Raw genomic sequence first — 21364 nt, 5'->3', positions numbered from 1 at the left:
ATTTTCAACTTTTTCATCTGATGACGACCGATAGTCAAACTTTGTCAGTGTGTTCCTTACTTTAACAGATTACAAAAATTTCAACTTATTTTTATACATTTCTAAATTTTCAGAAATAAATATCCCGCCAATATTTGCAAATTATGTGCATAATCTGTTACATATTTGTTCAACAATATATATTTTGTAAATAATTTAACAATTTGAGACCAAGTTTATTTTGCTTAAAGATATCGGACCACAAAAATTACAGTGCTGAGTATATTTTTTAAAAAAATTTGCAAAAATTCTTATTTTATATTTTTTCGTACTCCTTTCCCTAATACTAAATCAAATTTCATTAATTTTTGGTAAATACGTATCCGCCCTGTGCAAATTACACTAGACAACAAAAAAAGCTTTCTTCGTGTTCGATTTCTTATTCTTCTTTCACTTTCACTTTTCCCCTTCATCACTTTCCCAATGAGGACTGCGTGTCGCCCTGTCTTGTTTTCCCTCTCTCTCCCACCAACAAACTTTCTCCGGCTCATTTATTCCTGTCCACTCTCGCCACTTAACTCCTTTCTCTCCATTCCCAATAAGTCCCCGGAGGCACAAAAGAGTGACCCATTTTCAATCCGAAACATTCCCCATCCTCGAAACATTACACTCAAAATAAGGTAGTAATGAATCATTACCATGCGGAATCAATATGTGGCTCTACCACGTCAGTTACGATTTGTCGTAGAAATGGTAATAATAAGTTCAGGGAAATTCAAATTTAATACATAATGGTATTCACTTCCTTAATATTTGGTAATGAATTTGAATTTCCCTGAAATTATTGTTACCATTTCTACGACAAATCGTAACCCACGTGGTAGAGACACATAGTCATTCCGCATGGTAATGATTCATTACTACCTTATTTTGAGTGTAGTTTACAATGGAGGTCTCCCAGCTTATGCCCTCCGATTTTGAGAAAATTAGTCTCAATCAATCACAAATTTAATTAATTTTTAATCTGAACAAAGTTTCCATCTCCCAGTGTGTAAGTGGTTTCGCGGAGATATTTGCATCGGAAGAGGAGAAAAGCACCCAAAAACTTGACAAATTTTAAACTCCAAATTTAAGGAGCCTCTTCTCCTCTTCGGATGCCAATATCTCTGTAAAACCTGCACAAAATTTCAAATTAATTCAACTTATGACCGATTGGAACTAGTTTGCTCAAAATCGGAAAACCTCCATTGTAAGACAGCTACTGGACCGCATTACTCCGTCCCGAGTTGACTATTGCCCGTTATAAAAGATAAACAGTCGTCCCAATAAAATTTCCAATTTGCCACCACCAATTTCTCATTTATGGCACATTTTCCACTTAAGAAAGACTTTGACAATAAAGCCGATTGGAGCCAGACCAGCCCGAACTTCAAAGAAGCCAGATCCCCAAAAATAGAGGCATAAAAAGAGGCCGTCGTGGCGGCGGTGGAGGAGTGGAAAAAAGTGCGAAAACTAATTTCCGTTCTGCGAAGAGAGACGCCACTTGGTCTTAAATGGGTCCAAATTGTTCTTTAAATGTCCATGTGTCCTGGGCTGGCAGGAAGTGTTGCTCATCTCATCAGCCCAAAAACACTTTCGCTGTCCCTGTCCGTCTCTCTCCTCGCTCTTTCACCCTCAATCTCCCTCCACTCCTGCTCCTCTAAATAGATCAGGGTTCGCAAAAACCCCGGGTTTTAATAAAACTACGACCCCTGGGTTTACTGGATTTTATTGGGTTTTATTTAAGTAATAAACGCAACAAAATTATTTTTCCAACTATTACAAATCTAACTTTAATTATATGGAATCCTGTTATACATTAGTTGGTTCCGGAATTAGTTTTTTGTATTAATTAAAACCTCTGATGGTGTAGATTGCTGATTTATTTAGGGTTTTATTAGAGAATGACAATATTAATAAAATAAACTACATTGAAGAAAAAAAACTCTTTCTAATGTATGAGAGATGTGGTTTTAGGATGCATTTTTAATGCAAACCCAATTGAAACCCATACTAAAACCTAAAACAACCCAAACAAATCACGCTTACCATTATATGTACACTCAAAATAAGGTAGCAATGAATCATTACCATGCGGAATGACTATGCGGCTCTACCACGTCGGTTACGATTTGTCGTAGAAATGGTAATAATAAGTTTAGGGAAATTCAAATTTAATACATAATGGTATTAACTTCCTTAATATTTGGTAATGAATTTGAATTTCCCTCAACTCATTATTACCATTTCTACGACAAATCGTAACCGACGTGGTAGAGACACAAGGTGATTCCGCATGGTAATGATTCATTACTACCTTATTTTGAATGTAAATACAACCCAATTGGTTTTATTCGTTTGCCAAAAACCCAAAAAACCCACCCCAATAAAACATTGGCCAAGATAGTCGTCCTCTCTCCTGTCGCGACATGTTTGCCAGCAGGGCAGACTTGTTTGCAGTGCTAGGCGACACACAGACTTGTGTTAAGCATGGAATTATAGAGACTCGTCTTTTACAACTTTCTCTCTCCCCCCATTAAATCACCATTTGTCTCCTTGCTTTTGATCCGCCACTGCCAGTCTCACTTTCTCCAGCCGATTTTCCCATCACAAAATTCTAATTCGACCAATCTTTTATCCTCCCTCGTCTGCCTGCTCCTCTCATAACTAACTTTCCCCATATTTCACTCCTGCCCCACTTTCACCACAAAAAAAGACGACACGATCCTTACATAAGTCCATTGCTTAACCCAGTGACCCCGGAAGCCGTGGAGACACTAACATTGAGGCAATTCACGCAGACCTTTGTAACTTTGTAAATTAACTTTACAACTTTTTGAAAAATCATGAGACACCCTTGGTCTGATTTTACAAGCTTGCAAAAAATGTGTAAGCTGATTTCCATTCGAAATATGACTACAATTTTGCAAGTTTATAAACTTACGGATTTTACAACGTTACCCAGGACTGCGTGAATTGTCGGATGGGTTTATCAGTAATTCGTTTCTTGCGGGTTTTTCTCATATTTTGCACTGCAAAGCAAGAAATGCAAGAAACGCAAGGTGCAAGAAATGCAAGAAAGTGCAAGAAAAACAGAGCCATCTAGCGACGAGCCTACAGAACAATGGCGGTGGGAAGTAGTTTCTTGCACTTTGCATTTCTTGCGGGTAAAAATAGCTGCAAGAAACCAATTTCTTGCGGTTATTTCTTGCAGGTGGTTACTTGCACCCGAAACACTGGGGTTTATACAATAAGCGTAGATGATGAGGATACCTAGTAACCGTTGGGACATTGTCCCTCTGTCCGCGGCCACTGACCTAACCTACTTTCACCCAATCCAATTTCTTATTATTATGTACGAATGACTATGATTTTGTGGATGTATTGAGCATGCGAATTTTGCTGCACCACTGCTTCTTGCACTTGCTCAGGCGGGGGTGTGGTCATTGATGCTTCTTCAAGTCCAAGTGTGTTCACCTCACTAGAATACCGAAGCTGGCTGACGAGGGGCGCCATCCCGCGGGCCCCGTCCACCTCCGCCATCTACGAGAGACTGAAAACCAATCGAGATTTCGACCTCATCCAGACTCAAAAGGCCGCCAAACTCACCTACAGCGCGGAAAATCTCACACTCCTCGACCGCGCAAAAACGGTAAGTGATACTTTTTCCCGCCTGATTTCTAGATTCCTGAGCGTACTCATGTCAACTTTCGCAAATTAAATGTAGCACCTTGCGAAATTATTCCGTAAAACTTTTGCTGGAAAATCAAGCAATTTTTGGACATGTTTTCATTTAAAACGTTTGTTGGGAAGGGATGGAATGTTTTTCGCAAATTTACCCAGCAAATTTCCCTATCTTTATTTTCCGGAAAACTTTTGCTGGGAAATCATGATATTTTTTTTCAAATTTACCCTGCAAAGTGGCATGTTTTTATTTCGCAAACTCATCCTCGCCATGATCAGCCAGAGAAACTACAGGAATCCATGAAAAAAATTGGGGTTTTGAATTTCCAAACTCGCATTTCGCGAATCCTTTCACCACACTAATTTCTACAAGTTTGTTAAATAAGTTGCGATGCGAAATAAGACGTTGTCCTGAGTACGCTCATTATTATCATTTATTTTATTAAAATTAGTTACTATAAGCACAAAAATAGGACATGACACACTCACACATAGACCAAATTCATCTGCTAAAACAGGGAATAATACGATCCAGAGTTACATAACTCATTTATTCACTCAAATTATGGCACAATTCATTCATTAACCTGCTCATTAACCAATTACACGGACCCAATCTTTCCCTAAACTGCACTGAAATGTGGGCGATAATGAGTCCTCCTCACATGCCCCCGAATAATGAATGTCATTTCGTCACGAATCCAATTCCACACACGTTTTGCAATACCACGTTTTGCATTGCATGACTCGGAATTTAATTTAACGGCCACTTACTTATCAAGCATTTAATATGGAATGAATTGCACAAAACCTGACTCAAATCTCGTTCGCAATAACACCACTTACACGTTCAATACTTACTAAATTCGCAATATGAGTGGGCAAGTTTATGTATATTATGCAATTATTCTGCATGCTTTTCTCCAGTTATTTGCACAACTAATAAAAGTCACTCACTTTTTCACGACACAAAGTTTTGCCATCAAAGTAAGAATACTTTGAAAGTTTTGAGAACAAAATGAACCCACACATTGCACCATGATTGCACAGATAGTTTAAATATGACACTGAATTGAGCACCTATTTAGACTTTTTTAATTAATTTTTCTCACAATGGAGATCTCCCAGCGGGTGTTCTTCAATTTTGGGAAAATTAGTGGCAATTGATAAGAAATTTAATTGGTATGACATTCGTAAAGGAGACGATCTCCCAATTGACACGTTTACCAACGCCACCGAAAGAAAGCACCGACTTGTTTATTTTTTCCTAGAATTCTATTTATCAGTGTAACGTATGTACCTAGTAAATCAATTAATGTCCTTATTCTCAACACTGTTCTGTTCTTGTTCGTGTGTGTCGTTCTTGTTCTTGGGAATCTTACTTACGACAAATATTGAATGTGTTTTTTTTTCTCTAAATTGTCGCTTCCCCCGCGTCCATCCATCCATCCATCCACCCCTGCACCACAACAAACAACTCGTTACATCTGCACCTCATCCCATGCAAATTTTAAATAAAACTCCTCTCGGACCGGAACTCTTGTGCCGCACCCTCGTTGATGTTATGTCACAAAAACAGCGTACCGAAAGACAGTTAAAGTTACTCACGGAGAGTCTCGAGCGGGAAAACTTGAACAACTTGGCCCAGTGGGAGGCCCAACAACGACAGGTTAGAAGAGATATGTAACCTCAATCAATACAAAAAAACATGCATGTCACACTCAAATCTCAGCACATACATAAGTATTTTACCCACATGATTTATAATCAGCCATTACAAATATTTAGAATATGACACTAAATTTAATTGAGCACCTATCTATTTAGAGTTTTATAAAGAAGTTTCAGGGGTGGGCAAAATACTGGGTCAAAATTTTGAGCTCCGTTCTTTGCAGAGTTTGGATTTCCGGGTTATATCCACAAAAATACGAGAAGCCACGTGGAGAAGCCACGTGGAGAAGCCAAGTCGTGCGAAAATAGTAGTTTTACGATGAAATTAACTTTTTATCACTGTAAATTACTTCATTTTAAAAAAGTCGTGAAAATAATGTATTTTGGCAGCGAAAGAAAGTTAATTTCTTGATAAAACCACTATTTTCGCACCGCTGTTGTATCCTCCACGTGGCTTCATTTTGTGGTTGTAACAACCTGAAAATCCAAACCTGGGAAGGACGGAGCTCAAAATACTCTATTTTTTTCCCAAAGTATTTTGCCCACCTCTGCTTATTTATTATGCGGGCAACAATTCAGGCTAGCTGAGTAAACAGAGAGACGACCAGAAAAGAAAGCAAGCCAACTGATAGCCACCAGCCAAATTTCTATGCATTCAATTTTCGCAACTCCATTTCTAAACAAAACATCAGCGGGGCGGATATGTATGTGCTTATTTTCAACTTTTTCATTTGACGACGACCGTTTCAGTGTTCCTTAACTCACAAAAAAATTTGTGATCTGAATTTTGTATTTTTTTTTTGCATAGATATTTATAGTTTTCAGACATAAATATTCCAACCGCATTAGGCAAAATTTTTTTAAAAGAAATTCGACCACAAACCATCCAGAGTATTACATTCAGAAATACGATTTTTTAATTCTTATTGTCTTTTTTCAATATTATGACATTTTTTCTCGTAAACATCTACTAAACACGTATTTCACCGTTGTTTTTTTGTCAATACATATCCGCCCTCTGCTAATGACATGCTCCAGTTAAAAGGGATTAGTTGTTTTTGTACATGCAACCTTAATTCTCATCAGCATCATGAAGTTTACATTTCGACTCGACAAGATTCCAGGGAGCGAGTTAGTCCTGGTGAAAGTGAGTGAGGCGCATATGCTGCACACACGAAATTGAGAGTCTTTTCCAGCACAACGACTTTCTCTCTCCTGCTGCGGCTTCAGAGTGGTTTTGTTCCCAGCTTGTTCAAGAAAAAGGACAAGTCGGATCCGCACTTGGGTTGCTGTCCTCTCAGGGTTTCACTCACTCCCCTTTTAACCACCCTTCAAAACCGGTTTAAACCAGGGTTGCACACTTAAATTTGCACGTCCAAAAGCGTCCAAAATAGAAAATGGGACATCGTCTTTTTCAATAATCCGAAAGAGAGTAATCTCCTTTCAATTTTGAGCATCTTGCCGAGTAATGCTGTATGTTTTTGAAAATTACTTAATTTTTTATAAAAAAATGCAAAACTTTTTTCAAATTTATATGTGAATAAAATTGCAAAAAATTGTTAATAAAGAACTTCTAAAATTTTCCCCCATTTTCGACGCGTTTGACATTTTGAACTTGCAAAATTATTTTACCCAGTAAATTATTTAATTGTTCATAAAAAAATGTAAAACTTTTTCAAACTTAATCTCTCAAAATTGCAAAAAAATCGTTACCAAAGAACTTCAAAAATTTTTCCCCCATTTTCGACACTTAGCATTTTGGACGTGCAACCTTATTTTACCCAGTTTTGACCCGTGTTAAGTCCCAGGAACTAGTAGGAAACACTGTTTCCTCTGTTCCTCTGGTCGTGGTGGTGGTGGTGCTGATTAAAATTTCATGACACATGGAGAAACCCAGGCAGGCCGAGATATGTAGCGGGGGGATCTCTCTCTTTAGATTGCTTTCACTGCGGCGGAGGAGAAGAAACAGGATTCTGACATCCTGCTAGATTTGTAGTTCACTTTCCTGTCACTCGAATGAGAACGATTCCATGTGCGCCTCCATCTAATCAACCACGACAGATAAGAACTCATCCTTTTAGTAGACACGGAGATACATAGCCCCGAAAAGTGTCATCGTCGCCATGGAGACACGTACACGCGAGAAATTGCATAAATACATATGTAGATCCCCCATGATTATTAATCGTATGCAAATTTATTTATGCGATGCGGTTCACAGGAGAGGAATTCCTACACTCTAAATAAACTTGGATAATAAAATAAACAGTGAAATTTGCGCTGATACAACTTTTCGTGTAAAATTTACCCGACGAAGATAAAATTTACTCGAAAATCTTACAACGTTGGCTAAATTTTAACTTTCATTGGACAAATTTTACACAAACAGTTGTGTCAAATTTGAAAATTTGCAAATTTTACAAGTAAATTTGAAGCAAGTTTATTAAGAGTGTGCATAAAGCTCTCCTCACCCGAGTAGAACAACGTTACGACACGGTTCGCAAAATTTGAAAGGATCCAGAATTGCACAATGATCGGTTACACACATATTTTGCACACTCCACCTCCCGCATTACACGTATCTAAAATACAAAATTATGTATAAATAAATCCTACAAAAACTGAGGTTTCCAGCCCTTCTTCGACCCCTATGAATACGAATCCTCTTGATATCACCACTTATCAACTTATCAAGACTTATCTTATCGCAGCAAGAGCAACAGCAACGGCCGTACTACTCGTACCGCACCCATCTCACTTCCACCACGTCCTCCACCCTTACCGGCGCCGACTCCACGCTCGCCCGCGCCCTGGCCGCGGGCCGCTCCCCGTCAACTTCCTCCGCCTTAGCTGCCCTCGGAATACGAGAACCTCCCGCCGGAGCGTCCTCCTCTCTCAAGGAGTCCCTCAGCTCAGACCCGCTCCGACGCCTCGTCAGCATCACGCCATCCCGGTCACGTGACCTCATCTCTTCCGTCACCGGTCCGGGCGGGGTGGACGGCCGTCGCTCCCCGTCAGCCTCACTCCTCCACCGCATATCCGCCGATAAGGACGAGTCCCTCTTACGTAAAGAAATCCTCTCCCGCTCCCTCATTGGGCGGGATCTCCTCTCCCGAGAAAGTCTCAAAGACGACCTCGCCGAGTTATCCGCCGCCGCCACCGATAAATCCTCCTCCCGCCTAACTTCCGGCCCCACTTCCGCCGCCGCCCTGCTCTCTGTTCGCAGTGGTGGCGGCGGCACAACCGCCACCATAACTACGCCGCAAGGTGGCGGCTCCATCACATCCACGGGTACGGGCGATTCCCGCCTCAAACTCTTAACCATCAACCCGTCCGAATTCTCCCGCTATAAGATCGAACGTCCCGCACCTTCCATGAGCCAATCCTCCTCCGGCGGAGTCGACCACCCCTCCGCCACGCCCCCACTCACGGGACACTCGGGCATCCTGCGCGTCCACCTCCTCGCCGGAAGAGCGCTTCGTTCCACGGTGAAAACGACGGATGCCTCGATACGCACGAGAGACTTGTACTGCGTCCTAGAATGCGACCGCGTCCACAAGGCGCGCACCGTCGTCTGCACGGGGGATCAGAATTTCGACTGGGATGAAATATTCGACCTTGACCTCGTCCTCAATAAGGAGGTCGACTTCCTCATCTACTCGTGGGACCCGCAGTTAAGGCATCGTCTCTGTTACAAGGGCTCCGTCAACCTGCTCCACGTGCTCGCCTCGCCCAACACGAATGCCGACAATTTCCACCAGCTCGCCATCAAGGTGGAGCCGAGAGGGACGCTTTACGTCAAGTTGAGACACACCCCGCCCGAATTTGCCTTCAACCGAGATCCCAAACCGATCGGGCTGTTTGGCGCGAATGTGGCCAACATCGTGCTAAAGGAGGACTCCGGACTGAACGTGCCGCTCATTGTGCAGCGCTGTATCGAGGAGATTGAGCGCAGAGGGCTCGACATTATCGGGTTGTATCGCCTGTGCGGGTCCGCCACGAAGAAACAGGCGCTGAGGGAAGCGTTTGAACGCAGTCCGAGGAGTGTCGACTTGTCGGCGGAGAATGTGCCGGATATTAATGTTATAACAGGTAAAGGACGGGTTTTAATGTCTCGCTCTGTGTGTGTCGTCCGCTTTGCTTTCACCTCGTAGTTATTAAGGTGTCTCGTTAGCGAGTAGTTTCACGCAGGGTCTCATCGCCAAAATCACCACATTTTTAATCATTTCTCTCCTTTGGGAATTTATTTTAAAATTCTGGACAACTAATTTGTAGAGCAGGGAGTTCCCAATTTTATAAAAAATATATACTCCATATTTTGAAACTGTTTGGAGATCTCAAGTTTAAAAAACCCTTCAGAAAATTTGGAACTCATCAAAACTTGCTTAAAAACTCACCACCACTCCATTAATCAACTCACTGATTACAAATTTCACCCGTCCAGAAGTTTAAATTAAATTATCAGATCAATGAAATGCTTAAAAATGTGCCGATTTTCATGGTAAATCATCTAACCCTAAATTCATACAATCTAAAAAACATCTCTCCCTCTCTCCACAATAATTTCCCCCTCTCATAGAAACACTTTCTCTCAAGGTGAAAGTTGTTTACACATGAAGAAAAAAACAATCTGCACCGAGTTAAGCGGAGTCGATCGCCATTTGTCGCATCACTTAGCTCCACTCCACCAAATCCAATATAGCAATAATAATAAAAAAAGGCCACAACACTCACAATGGAGGTCTCCCAACGTATGCTCACAGATTTGGACCAAACTAGCGTCAATCGATCACAAATATAATTAGTACGAAATTTGCAAATAGAACCATCTGCCAATGCGCAGGTTTGGTGGAGATATTTGCATAAAAAGAGGAGAAAACGCACCAAAAGGCTGGCATATTTTTCATTTTCCAAATTTCCTGCGCATTTTTCCAACTTTGGATGCAAATATCTCCGCTAAACTTGACCATTGGCAGATAGTTCCATTTGCAAATTTCATACTAATTATATTTGTAATCGATTGACACTAGTTTGGTCCAAATCTGTGAGCATACGTTGGGAGACCTCCATTCTCAGTCCTTAACAGTAAAGTGGAGAAGGGTGACTCGCTGAGCGAGTGTAACTCGATGATACACAAAGTTTAGGAGCAGCTCTCCAGCGATTCGGATGGCAAAAGAGAAGGAATCCCAATCTCATCTCGCTCGGAGAAAGTTTCCTCCAGGCTGAGAAGACCTTTTGCTCCTCGATGAAAGGCAGCAGAGTTATAGGGTCACATTCACCCCGCACACCGTCTGCCTCCAAAGTGCACCAGTACAGGTAGACACCCACGGCCAGGGTTTCGGGTGAAAGTAACCACCTGCATGAAAGTGGTTTCTTGCAGGTTAATATTTCTCTTTGCAAGAAATGCAAGGCGCGAGAAAGTACATACGTCGGACAGCTAGATTTCATACAACATGAGGCTAAATGGTGCAAATTTCTTGCAATTTTTCCATGCCATTCCATGCTTTACAGTGCAAGAAATGTGGCGAATCGGCAATAAACTGACAAGAAATAATCGCAACAAAGTGGTTTCTTGCATTTATTTCTCCCTGCAAGAAATGCACCGCCCGAGAAATTACTCTTCCCGTCGTTAGATGTCGCATATTTCTTGCACTTTCTCACACCCCGAATTTCTAGTATTTCTCCACTTCCACTGCAAGACACCCATACATAAAACCAGCGAAGGAAACGAAACACTGGCTACCTTAAAAAAAGAGCACAGTGATTTTTTTCTCTCTATTTGAATGAAATGGATTCAAGCGGAGAAAGTTTTCCACTTTGGAAAGTTGAATAACTTTCTCTCCTCCTCACAGTCCTCACTCTGGAGACATGTGCCAAATGCAATCCTCAAGATAAGAAGAAGATAGCTCACAAAACGGTTTCCTCTTTTTTTTACGAGCCAAGAAACAAGGACGGTGCTCCTCCTTAAATAAAGTGAAAGCTTCTTTCTAACTCGGAAAAATTACTCCTGCGCGACTAAACCAATTAACGTGTTACTCTTTCCTCGGACTAAACTTTCGCTTAATTAATAACTCACAACCTCAGCGAGAAGAGAAAAATGTTCAGCTTTACAAGTTTACAAGTTGCATTCAATGGAGAAAGTAAAATTGAGAAATAACCCGCACGCAAAAGTCTACTTCGCATTATTTTCCTCTCTCTTTTTCTCTTTGATGAGTACTAATCGCTCGTTCGTTCGTTCCTTGCTGTGTGTATTTTTGGCACACCAATAACCAATTTTGCTTGACATTACGTGCCCAGAATTTTGGTTGAGGGTAAACTCACGGTGGAGGACGACGAGAGTATGCTCTCTGATTTTTAAGCTATTTTTACCAAAAAACTTTTAAAAAAAAGTGTGGCCTATTTACGTCGCCGACTCAAATTTCTCTGAAAGGTTGTCCAGTTGAAATTATGTAATTCCTTAACAACCTTGATTTCTGACACCGAAATAAATTTTTGTAAAGTAGAAAATACAAAAATCACGTCTCACAACCGCTTGGAATTTTTAGGGCCATAATTTTTTCAGATGAAGGATATCAATCAGTAACAAATTTAGTTTGAAATTTGCACACTGCACGATCTTTAAATTGGCTTATTTGACAAACATTTAGAACCAGAAAGGAGAAAACGCGAATTAAAGTCGAAAAATTAGACACTTTCCAAATTTATTGCGTATTTTCTCCTCTTCGGATGCAAATATACCCATTCGGAGATCCTGCCTTACGCAAATTTCAAACTAATTAAATTTGTGATCGGTCGACACTATTTTTCCCAAAATCCGAGAGCACACACTGGTCTATCTCCATTCTCGGAGAAAATGAGCTGACCCAGTTACGTACGTGTCACACTTGCAACTTTACACTTTTACACATGCAGCTGAATAAATTCGATAGCGTGTCGTCAACATTTCTTTCTCTTCTCGTACGTACGTATGCAAATCTAATTATGAACGTGTTGTCGTATTGTTCCTGCCCCTGCAAAAAAAATTACCCATTCAAATTATTACCTTGTTAGCAGGACAAATAATCTTGATCAAGTCATTTGTATGCGTCGGGGTGCTTTTGTTACGTCATAAATTATGGAGAAGGTATAAAAATGATGTATGAAAATGGGGGGGACACCGCCGCGTAAGAATTTCGCTTCCCACAGAGATGGCCAAAATATTGTATTTTCAACTCCGTTCTGCTGGATTTCTACGACTGTTAATATGCCCACAAATAGACGAAAATCTACGCGGAGAAGACAAAAGTCTCACGAAAATTCATGATTTCTGAAGAAATTAACATTTCACCTCGAAATAAATACAAAATACAATATTATCACAAAAAAACTAACCTAACTATGAAGTATTTTGACAACGATAAAAAGTTAATTCCTTAACAAAACCCATATTTTCGCGTTACTATTATTTTCTTCACGTATTTAGATTCTCGTTTTTTTGTGGGTGTAAGTTCCCCGGAAATTCGAGCCCTATTAAGAACCGAGCTGAAAATACTCTATTTTTTCAAACTATTTGCCCATCTCTGTCGCTTCTTCGCATGATTCACGCATTGTTTCCGTGTAGTCCAAAGTAAATGTATCATTGGAAACTTATTATATTTTTGTGCTGGAAATCGTGCAGGCGTGCTGAAAGACTACTTGCGCGAACTGCCGGAACCTTTACTCACAAAGTCCTTGTACCACATGCTCGTGGACGCGCTCAGCGTCTGCCTTCCCGACGATCCCGAAGGAAATGCCAGGCTCCTCTTCTCAATTATCGAATGTCTACCTAAACCTAATCGGGTAAGAAAATCCAATATTTTTATTTACTACCTAGAAAATATTAAATGAATTTATTCCATTCCATTCATTTATCTATTTCAATTCAATTTTTTAAAATTTAAATAAATCCATCTTAAACTTACTCCCTCGTATGTACAGAGAGCGGATATGTATTTACTTTCTATTTTTCCATTTTATGACGGTCGAACTATGCCGGGTGTTGCCCAACTCCGTGCAGGTCGCAAAAATTCCAAAACATTTTGTTACAAATTTCTAGGTTTTCAGACATCTAAAAATATTTTTAAATATTTCCCATATTCTTTGAAAAATACGTAAATATTTTGCATAGTTTATTAATACGTATGTTTTGTAAATACATATTTCAACGATTTTGAGATCAAATTTTTGCCCCCAAGAAATTCGAACACAAAAAAATCTAGCGCATTAAATTCAAGAGTACTAAAATTTTGCAAATTAGTTTCATGTTTTACATATCTCGTAAATATACACTGTAAATAAAGTTAAGTAAAATTGCCACCAAAGCAACTGTTGAGCAAAATTTACCCTGACAAGAGTAAAATTTACTCAAAGTTGAGCAAAAATCTTTCAAGCTTGAGTAAATTTTACCTTTGTCAGAGTAAATTTTACTCAATAGTTGCTTTGGTGGCAATTTTACTCAAAATTGAGTAAATTTTAATCAAATTTATTTAGAGTGTATGAATTTTCTCTATTTTCGTAAATACATACCCACCCTCTTCTGTTTATGTACATGCTATATCTTCCTCGTTATACGTGTACATGTGTATGTAAATACGAGTCGTGAGCCTCATTTCCCATTCGGGTTAAGATTACAGGGTGAGATAGTCGCCTATACAAAGCCAACCTCCGCGTGTAGGGGGACAAACAAGGTTCCACTTTCTCCAGTTGTGGTGTTAACAAAGTATTCATCCCGCCGGGTCGTCGCCTCGTTGGCCCATAATCAATAACCAAAACCCTAAACTTATCCTTTTCAGAGAAGTAACAAACCACCTCGATTTCCACCACTTTTACCAACTCCCCACTTTGTACGGCCAGCTAATCAATATCCATACCGACATTTTCCTCTCTCCCATCCAGTGTTTCTCCTCCAATAAGCAACCACGTGCCAGAAATAGCGGGGAGAAAGTAGGTTTTTCTTGCAGGGAAATAAATATTTTGACTTGCAAGAAATCCAAAGCGCGAGAAAATAATTCCAGTCGCTATACTTGACGGGGTGACAAATACGTAACCGACATTTATGTCACGACCTTTATGTAGCGACATATATATAACCGGAAAATATGTAACCCGACAAATATGTTAAAACAAATATGCGACATATACGTCGTTACATGAATATCGGTTACATATTTGTCTTTACATATTTGTCGTATCACCGCTATACTTCATACAGCACGTGGCTAGATGACGCATATTTCTTGCACCTCACATTTCCCCCTTTGCACAGCAAGAAATCTTCCCGGCAGAAACGGAACCCTGCTTTTTTACTCCATATTATGTACAATAACTTACTCAATAAAAATACCTTGGCTGGACCCATTAAATATTTAAAACCTTTCCAAATTTCTACCATTTCCTCATTTTTCGAGAGATTTTTTCCTCCTTCTCGCGTGTCTCTTCTTCTCGGCCATCTTTTCTCCCCAAATTGCTATTCAAGACATGTTTCAAATTGCCTACTTGGTCCTGATCCACCAGCATTACGCGTCACATCAGCCCTCTTCTCCTCCTCCTCCTTTTATTATTAGACAAGGATGACGCCGACTGTGTAGTAATGGGACCAGTGGCGGCGGAAGTTGGGGACATTGACACTGCGAGAGCGAGATGAGAGGACGAGGGGTCTATTCACATGGGGAAGATGGGATTTTTCTTAATTTCTGCGGGGAAAATGTCCCCTCACTTCCGCCGCCACTGAATGGGAGCAAAGTTATGGGATCGAGAAAGGAGGGAAAGGTGACCGGCGGCGGAGAAAGTGGCGGAGAAAGCACAACGACAAATTGAGTTCCTTCTTCAAACAAATTATCCCGGGTTCACACACCTCGTCGTCGTCGTCGGACTATATCTTGCCCTAAAAATTTACATTTCTCCCTCCCCTTTTATAATTTATTTTCGGAAATCTTATTCCCACAAAATAATGAAGAAAACATTCTTTTCTCTATATTCACAGTGCACTCTGCTCCTAATTTTGGAGCACCTAAGTCTCGTGTGTTCACTAAGCGATAGGAACAAAATGGGCCCTCAGCAACTCGCCGTCGTGAGTCCAGTTAAATTAAATTCTGATAAAAAATGGGATCTAACCCGCCATTTTTGTGCAGTGTTTCGGCCCGATTTTGATGATCCACTATGACATGTCCGTGGAAAGTGTGGATTTCCAGCCGCCCATCAAGGTCCTTCAGTACTTGTTGGAAACATGGCCAGCCAAATCAGGTAACAGTATTTCGATTTCAATACTAAACTCATTTCTTGCCAGAAACACCACGCACGCACCAACCAACTACTCACAAACCACCGCCACTGTATGTACATAATTAGCTACAATTTAAATACTTAAAACCGAACCTTTTTTCAAGCTATATAGACCGGAATCGTGTAACGAGTTATATTTAAGGTTCCCATGGATGACGCGTTGGCGCGTAATCTCACTCTGCCCCTATCTGCAATTTCTAAAATCGGATCAACTCCATGAGTTTTGAGATAAATGCAACTTTTGATATTTTAATGTAAAGCTAATTTTTGGTACTACAAAACCTTGGTGTTTTGAAAAATTAGAAAATTCATTTTTGAAACAAATTAGTGTGCAAAAATAGCAAATGAATTTTTTAATTTTTCAAAACACCAAGGTTTTGTAGTACCAAAAATTATCTTTACATTAAAATATCAAAAGTTGCATTTATCTCAAAACTCATGGAGTTGATTCGATTTTAGAAATTGCATTTGAATACATTGGATAGGGGCAGAGTGAGATTACGCGCCAACGCGTCATCCATGGGAACCTTAAAAATCAGGCCAAAAATTAGGAATCACATGGCGCTCACCATTCCTTTTATTGGACCTTTTGAATACAAATATTGGAGTCAAAAAGTAGTTGGCTTTCGCCTCATTGAATTTTGAAAATTGAAATTTGAATTTTCACGCCCAATGTTTTTCTTCAAAGGGCGCTGACCATTCAACGGAATGGTTAGCGCCATGTGATTCCTAATTTTTGGCCTGATTTTTTGACATAACTAATCCCGGTGTAGCTTGAAAAAGGTTCCATTCTTACCGAGTATGTAGTTTGCCAAGGTGGGCAAAACACTTTGTAAAAACACCTTATTTTAAGCTCCGTTCTTCCCAGGGCTTGGATTTACGGGGGTGTTACACCCACAAAAATTACCAGAATCTACAGACGTCAACTAGCAGTCGAAAGTACATTATTTCTAAAGAACTTAACTTTTCATCGCTCTCAAAATACGATATTTTGATAGCGATAAAAGTTAATTTCTTCGAAACCCTGTATTTTCCACTGACTTTAGCTTTCTTCACGTATAGATTCCCGTCTTTTTTTGTGGGTGTAACACCCCCGGAAATCCATACCCTGCCAACAACCTGGCTCATAATCCTTCCTATTTTCACAAAGTATATACATATTTCCCCCCTCTGCTAAATACTTTGCAGTCGAGTAGAAAAAAAACCCAATTACATAATTACACAATTCAAGTCCCCATTGTTCGCACCAAAATTAGTGAAATTCCTAAAAATGGCAAACAACTCTTCAGAAATTGCTCGATCTTACGAATTCAAGTGTCTCTCCACTCGTTGCTCTGCTTCAAACTAACCAAATTTTTAATTCGCAATACAATTTCAACTAATTGAATTACGTGCATGAAAGGAGACAACTATTTGCATGATCTCGAGCAAAGAAAGTGGTGAGGAACCTTTCGCCTGAAAAGGTATCATTCATCCGATTAGTTCAGTCTTGCTGGGCGGGCATGCAAGTAAAGAGAACTAATGATGCGATTACAATACTCGGAAAACAAAGGTTGGTTTAATAATTGAGTCGCTTTCTCTTCACACGCCTCCTTGCCTCACCTTTGATCAAGGTTCCAGTTCATGCATGCAGGATACTTGATCTCTCTCCAACAAAGGTGCATGGTGGAATATCTTGCTAATTAAACACCCAAAAATATAGGCAAATACAGGGAGGGAAGTCAAGTCAAAACTTATCTTGCCTAAAGTCAAGTTGGAAAACATTGTTGCAAACCTTTTACTCGCAATGGGGGCGCAAACCCTGTTCAATGCAGATCATTTTTTGACCACCTTCGTTCGAAAGAGCATTATTTAGTGCGGCACATGAGTAGATGCGGAAATTTCAGCAAGTTCTGCGCACCGCCAGTTCTTCGGTTTCCTAGCAGAATAAATATGTGCAGATTCTGTGGTAGCAGTTACACATTTTCGCAAACTATTGGCGCCCATAACTAGCCGAATTTTTCGCATCCACTCAAGTGCCGCACTAAATGTTTGTAAAGAAAGAGTTGCTATTTCAAACTAATTTAGCCAAAAAGTAATTTGGGTTGAACGTGGTTTGCGTCTCCATTGTTAGCAGACAAAGTTCTCCTCGTATGTAAATGAGCACTTTCTTTGTTCTACTCGTCTCTCTCTCTCTCTCTCTCTCTGAATTTATTATTTCGTGGACACAAAGGCATAATCAATACTCGGCTCGCTGCATGTATGCCAACTACACACGCATTTATAATTCATTCCACCCCATTCTAAAATTTTCTAATATTTACCAGAACAATGCCCAGATTCATTACGAGTTCGCATCGCTACATAATTTCGAAATAGGAAAAAAATCCCAACCAAATCCAAGCCTTGGAGATCAGCAAGTTGGCAAATGCATTTTTAAAATTATTCGAACTTGTGGGGCATTCATAATGTGTTCGCATCACAACAACATAATTTTTGAAAAAATACATTTCCTAATTAGATCCTACATTTTTAGCTCGCAAATTCACATTCAATCCACAATTTGTTGCTAACTTGTGAACTTTGAGCATATTCTTTCCGCATTCGCATATTATACGAACATTATTAGCATGTTCTAAACCTAATTTTGAAAACAAATTGCCAACTAAATACTACCTTTGAAGATGAGCAGTTCCAATTTTTTTGGGGAACTTGTGACCTTTGTTTTTTTGCTAAGTTTCATTGCTAGCGATGCGGATTCGTTGTGAATGAATTTTTTGTGTTTAACACGTGGTATACATAGTTGGCTACACACATTTACACAAAGCAAAAATATATGTACCTACATGCACTATTTTGTTGTATACGTAGTGTTGTAGCATTAATAGCATAGATTCAAATAATTTAGTGGACGAGTACACTCTTAAGAATAATGTTACCCTTTCGAAAAGTAAATACACTCAAAATAAGGTAGTAATGAATCATTACCATGCGGAATCACTATGTGTCTCTACCATGTCGGTTACGATTTGTCGTAGAAATGGTAATACTAAGTTCAGGGAAATTCAAATTTAATACATAATGGTATTCACTTCCTTAATATTTGGTAATGAATTTGAATTTCCCTGAACTTATTATTACCATTTCTACGACAAATCGTAACCGACGTGGTAGAGACACATAGTCATTCCGCATGGTAATGATTCATTACTACCTTATTTTGAGTGTACACTGTCAATCAATTCAACAATAAATAAATCCTGCACAACGTTAACGTACAGAATTAATGAAGAGTAAAGATTATTCTGGGTTTAGTATGGTTTACTTAAAATTTAGACTCAAGGGTGCATTTATTTAACTTTCAAAAGGGTGACATTATTTTTGAGAGTGTAGTATAGTAGATGCTGGAGGAAATTATACTAATAATTGCATGATTTGGTTTTTCGTCGGCTGCTGAACTTGTTGGAAAGATCGTAACGGAGAGAAAGTCAATAAACACCGTTTGTAAACTTTCTTTCCCTTTTACGACTCGAGTCTACTTCCAAAATCTGACTCCATAAATCGACTGAATTACGAGGAGAAAGCGTTCCTCCAATCGACTCTGTCCTAATTGTCGATTTGTAAAAGATCCGAGTGAGGAAATGGCTCCAAGAAAGTTTTTATGATAAACCATAAACATTTTAGATTCCCATTAATTCCATGATTTCGCCTTTATCATCTCATTTTACTCAAATCGCTCCCATCCATCCATCTTTTAATGTCTCGTAATTGTGATAATTTAATGACGGGTGAGAAGAGTTCATCAGTCCCTAAACTTTCTCTTGGTTACAGTTAATACTGTAGTACTCGGTGACTCATCGCCAAAATCACCACAGTTTTAATGATTTCTCTACTCTGGGAATTTATTTTTAAATTCTGGGCCACAAATTTGTAGTTAGTCAGTTGACTAATGGAATGATGGTGAGTTTTTCAGCCACTTTCCATGAGTTCCAATTTTTCTGAAGGTTTCTTAACTTTGAGATCTCCTTCTTTAAAAATCAAAAGTTTCAAAATCTGGATTTTAAAAAATTCCCCGCTCTACAAATTTATTGTCCAGAATTTTAAAATAAATTCCCAGTGCGGAGCAATGACCGATGATGTGCCGATTTGGACAATGACTCATCCAGTCCTACGTTAACGTTGCAAATCGTCTTTCACTCAATTTTACAAAAAAAACTGGTCCTCTTTTTCTCGAAAAGAAAGCAAACTCCTCCCACATTAAAAATCAGAATCATAAATACTGATAAATACCGAGTAGAAGAAAGTTCCCCAACTCGATTTTGGTTCATCAGTGCGTTTCTTGTTTGTCAGACAGTTCGGGCAGCGGGAGCGGGAGTGGAAGCAGTACGGAAGGGGCCTTCGCTTTTGGGGAAAGGCCGCCCCTTCCCGCCCAGTTCCAGCCCAGCCTCAATCCTTTTGTCGCGGAAGCAACGGCCGCCGACCTCCTCCTCGGCTTCCCTCCAGCGGGACTACTCCCCCCAAAGCCCCCCTTCCAAGGCGTCCCCTTCCTCTCTTAGCGAATCCTCCCCCAGCCCCACCAGCAGCGTCAAGGCGCCCCACCACCTCGCAATGGGGGGGTCCGCGCCCTATAACAACAACAACTATCCATCCGCTCTCGGTGGGCCTGGGGGGTATCCCATCACCCTCACGCCATCCACCACGTCCAGCTCGCTCACCTCCGTGACCACGCAGGCTCTCACGCCCCCACAAACTACCGCCTCCAACTACTCACTCACGTCGGAATTCTCCACTACGTCCGTCACCTCGCCCACCCCGTCCCATCAGCACCACCACCACGTCGTCTCCACCTCCTCCACCAGGGAAAGCCTCGTCGCCTCTGCCCACCAGCCCCCTCACCCCCTCAGCCTCCTCCTCGGGAACGGCGGCGGCGCCGACCTCTCCGGCGGCGAGGGGTCCGGCGACGACGTCTTCGCCACCGTTTCCGTGCGCAATAGAGCCTCCGTCTTCGAAACGACGCCATCCAATGGCGCCACCGTTCTCGCCAATGGCTCTGCCGCCGCCGTCGCTGCCGCGCAACACCTCCAACAGCAGCAACAACACCAGGAACGCCTCGAGTACTACGCCCAGCTCCAGAGCGGGGAGAAGGTCTCAAACATCTTGGCCATGCAGCACAACATGATGCACCACGTGACGTCCCCGCCGCACCAGCCCGCCGTGCCCGCTTCACCCTTCATGGGGCGCAAGTCCATCGGGGGTGGGCCGCCGCTGCCGGGCCGGGCGGAGCGGGCGGACTCCTTCGAAGACGGCGGCTCCACGACGACGACGAGCAGCAACTCGAGCAACAACTCGATCTGCTCCAAAAGAAGGCTGCCCTCGATCCCGAAAAGCTTCAGCACGAGTCAGGAGGACAACACGACGGGGAACAATGGTAACAACAACAACAACGGGGCCAACAATGGGCACCACCACCACCACCATCACCACCAGAACACGCCGCCCCCCGAGCACGAGGCGCAACAACAGCAGCAACCACTCGAGTACTCTTCGCCCCCTTCGACCGATCCAGACCTGATAAACAACCGGATAAGCAACATCCCCCCGGCGACGCAACAGCAGCAGCAATATTCCCCCTTCCAACAGGGCCGGCAAGACCTTCCTCAGCAATACTACGGTGAGTGAGAGGAGGGGAGGAAAGTCATGGGGGCATTCAGGA

At 41.1% G+C, this 21364-nt stretch overlaps 1 protein-coding gene across 3 annotated transcripts in view; it reads left to right on the top strand.

Annotated features, from left to right (window-relative positions):
* LOC110859048 (rho GTPase-activating protein 100F) overlaps positions 1-21364 on the top strand; it is a 111691-nt gene that overhangs the window by 86762 nt on the left and 3565 nt on the right. For 2 of the 3 annotated variants that reach the window (XM_035859216.1, XM_035859218.1), the window contains 7 exons: positions 3504-3670; positions 5282-5371; positions 8085-9465; positions 13031-13191; positions 15374-15460; positions 15522-15633; positions 20006-21322. In XM_035859216.1, the coding sequence (XP_035715109.1) occupies positions 3504-3670; positions 5282-5371; positions 8085-9465; positions 13031-13191; positions 15374-15460; positions 15522-15633; positions 20006-21322 (3315 nt within the window). The remainder of the gene's footprint in view (positions 1-3503; positions 3671-5281; positions 5372-8084; positions 9466-13030; positions 13192-15373; positions 15461-15521; positions 15634-20005; positions 21323-21364) is intronic. The other variant, XM_035859217.1, reaches the window with a different exon arrangement.

The sequence above is a fragment of the Folsomia candida genome, unplaced genomic scaffold (assembly GCF_002217175.1).
Source record: "Folsomia candida strain VU population unplaced genomic scaffold, ASM221717v1 Fcan01_Sc024, whole genome shotgun sequence".
Classification (NCBI taxonomy): Eukaryota; Metazoa; Arthropoda; class Collembola; order Entomobryomorpha; family Isotomidae; genus Folsomia; species Folsomia candida.
This window is presented reverse-complemented; position numbering and strand designations above follow the sequence as displayed.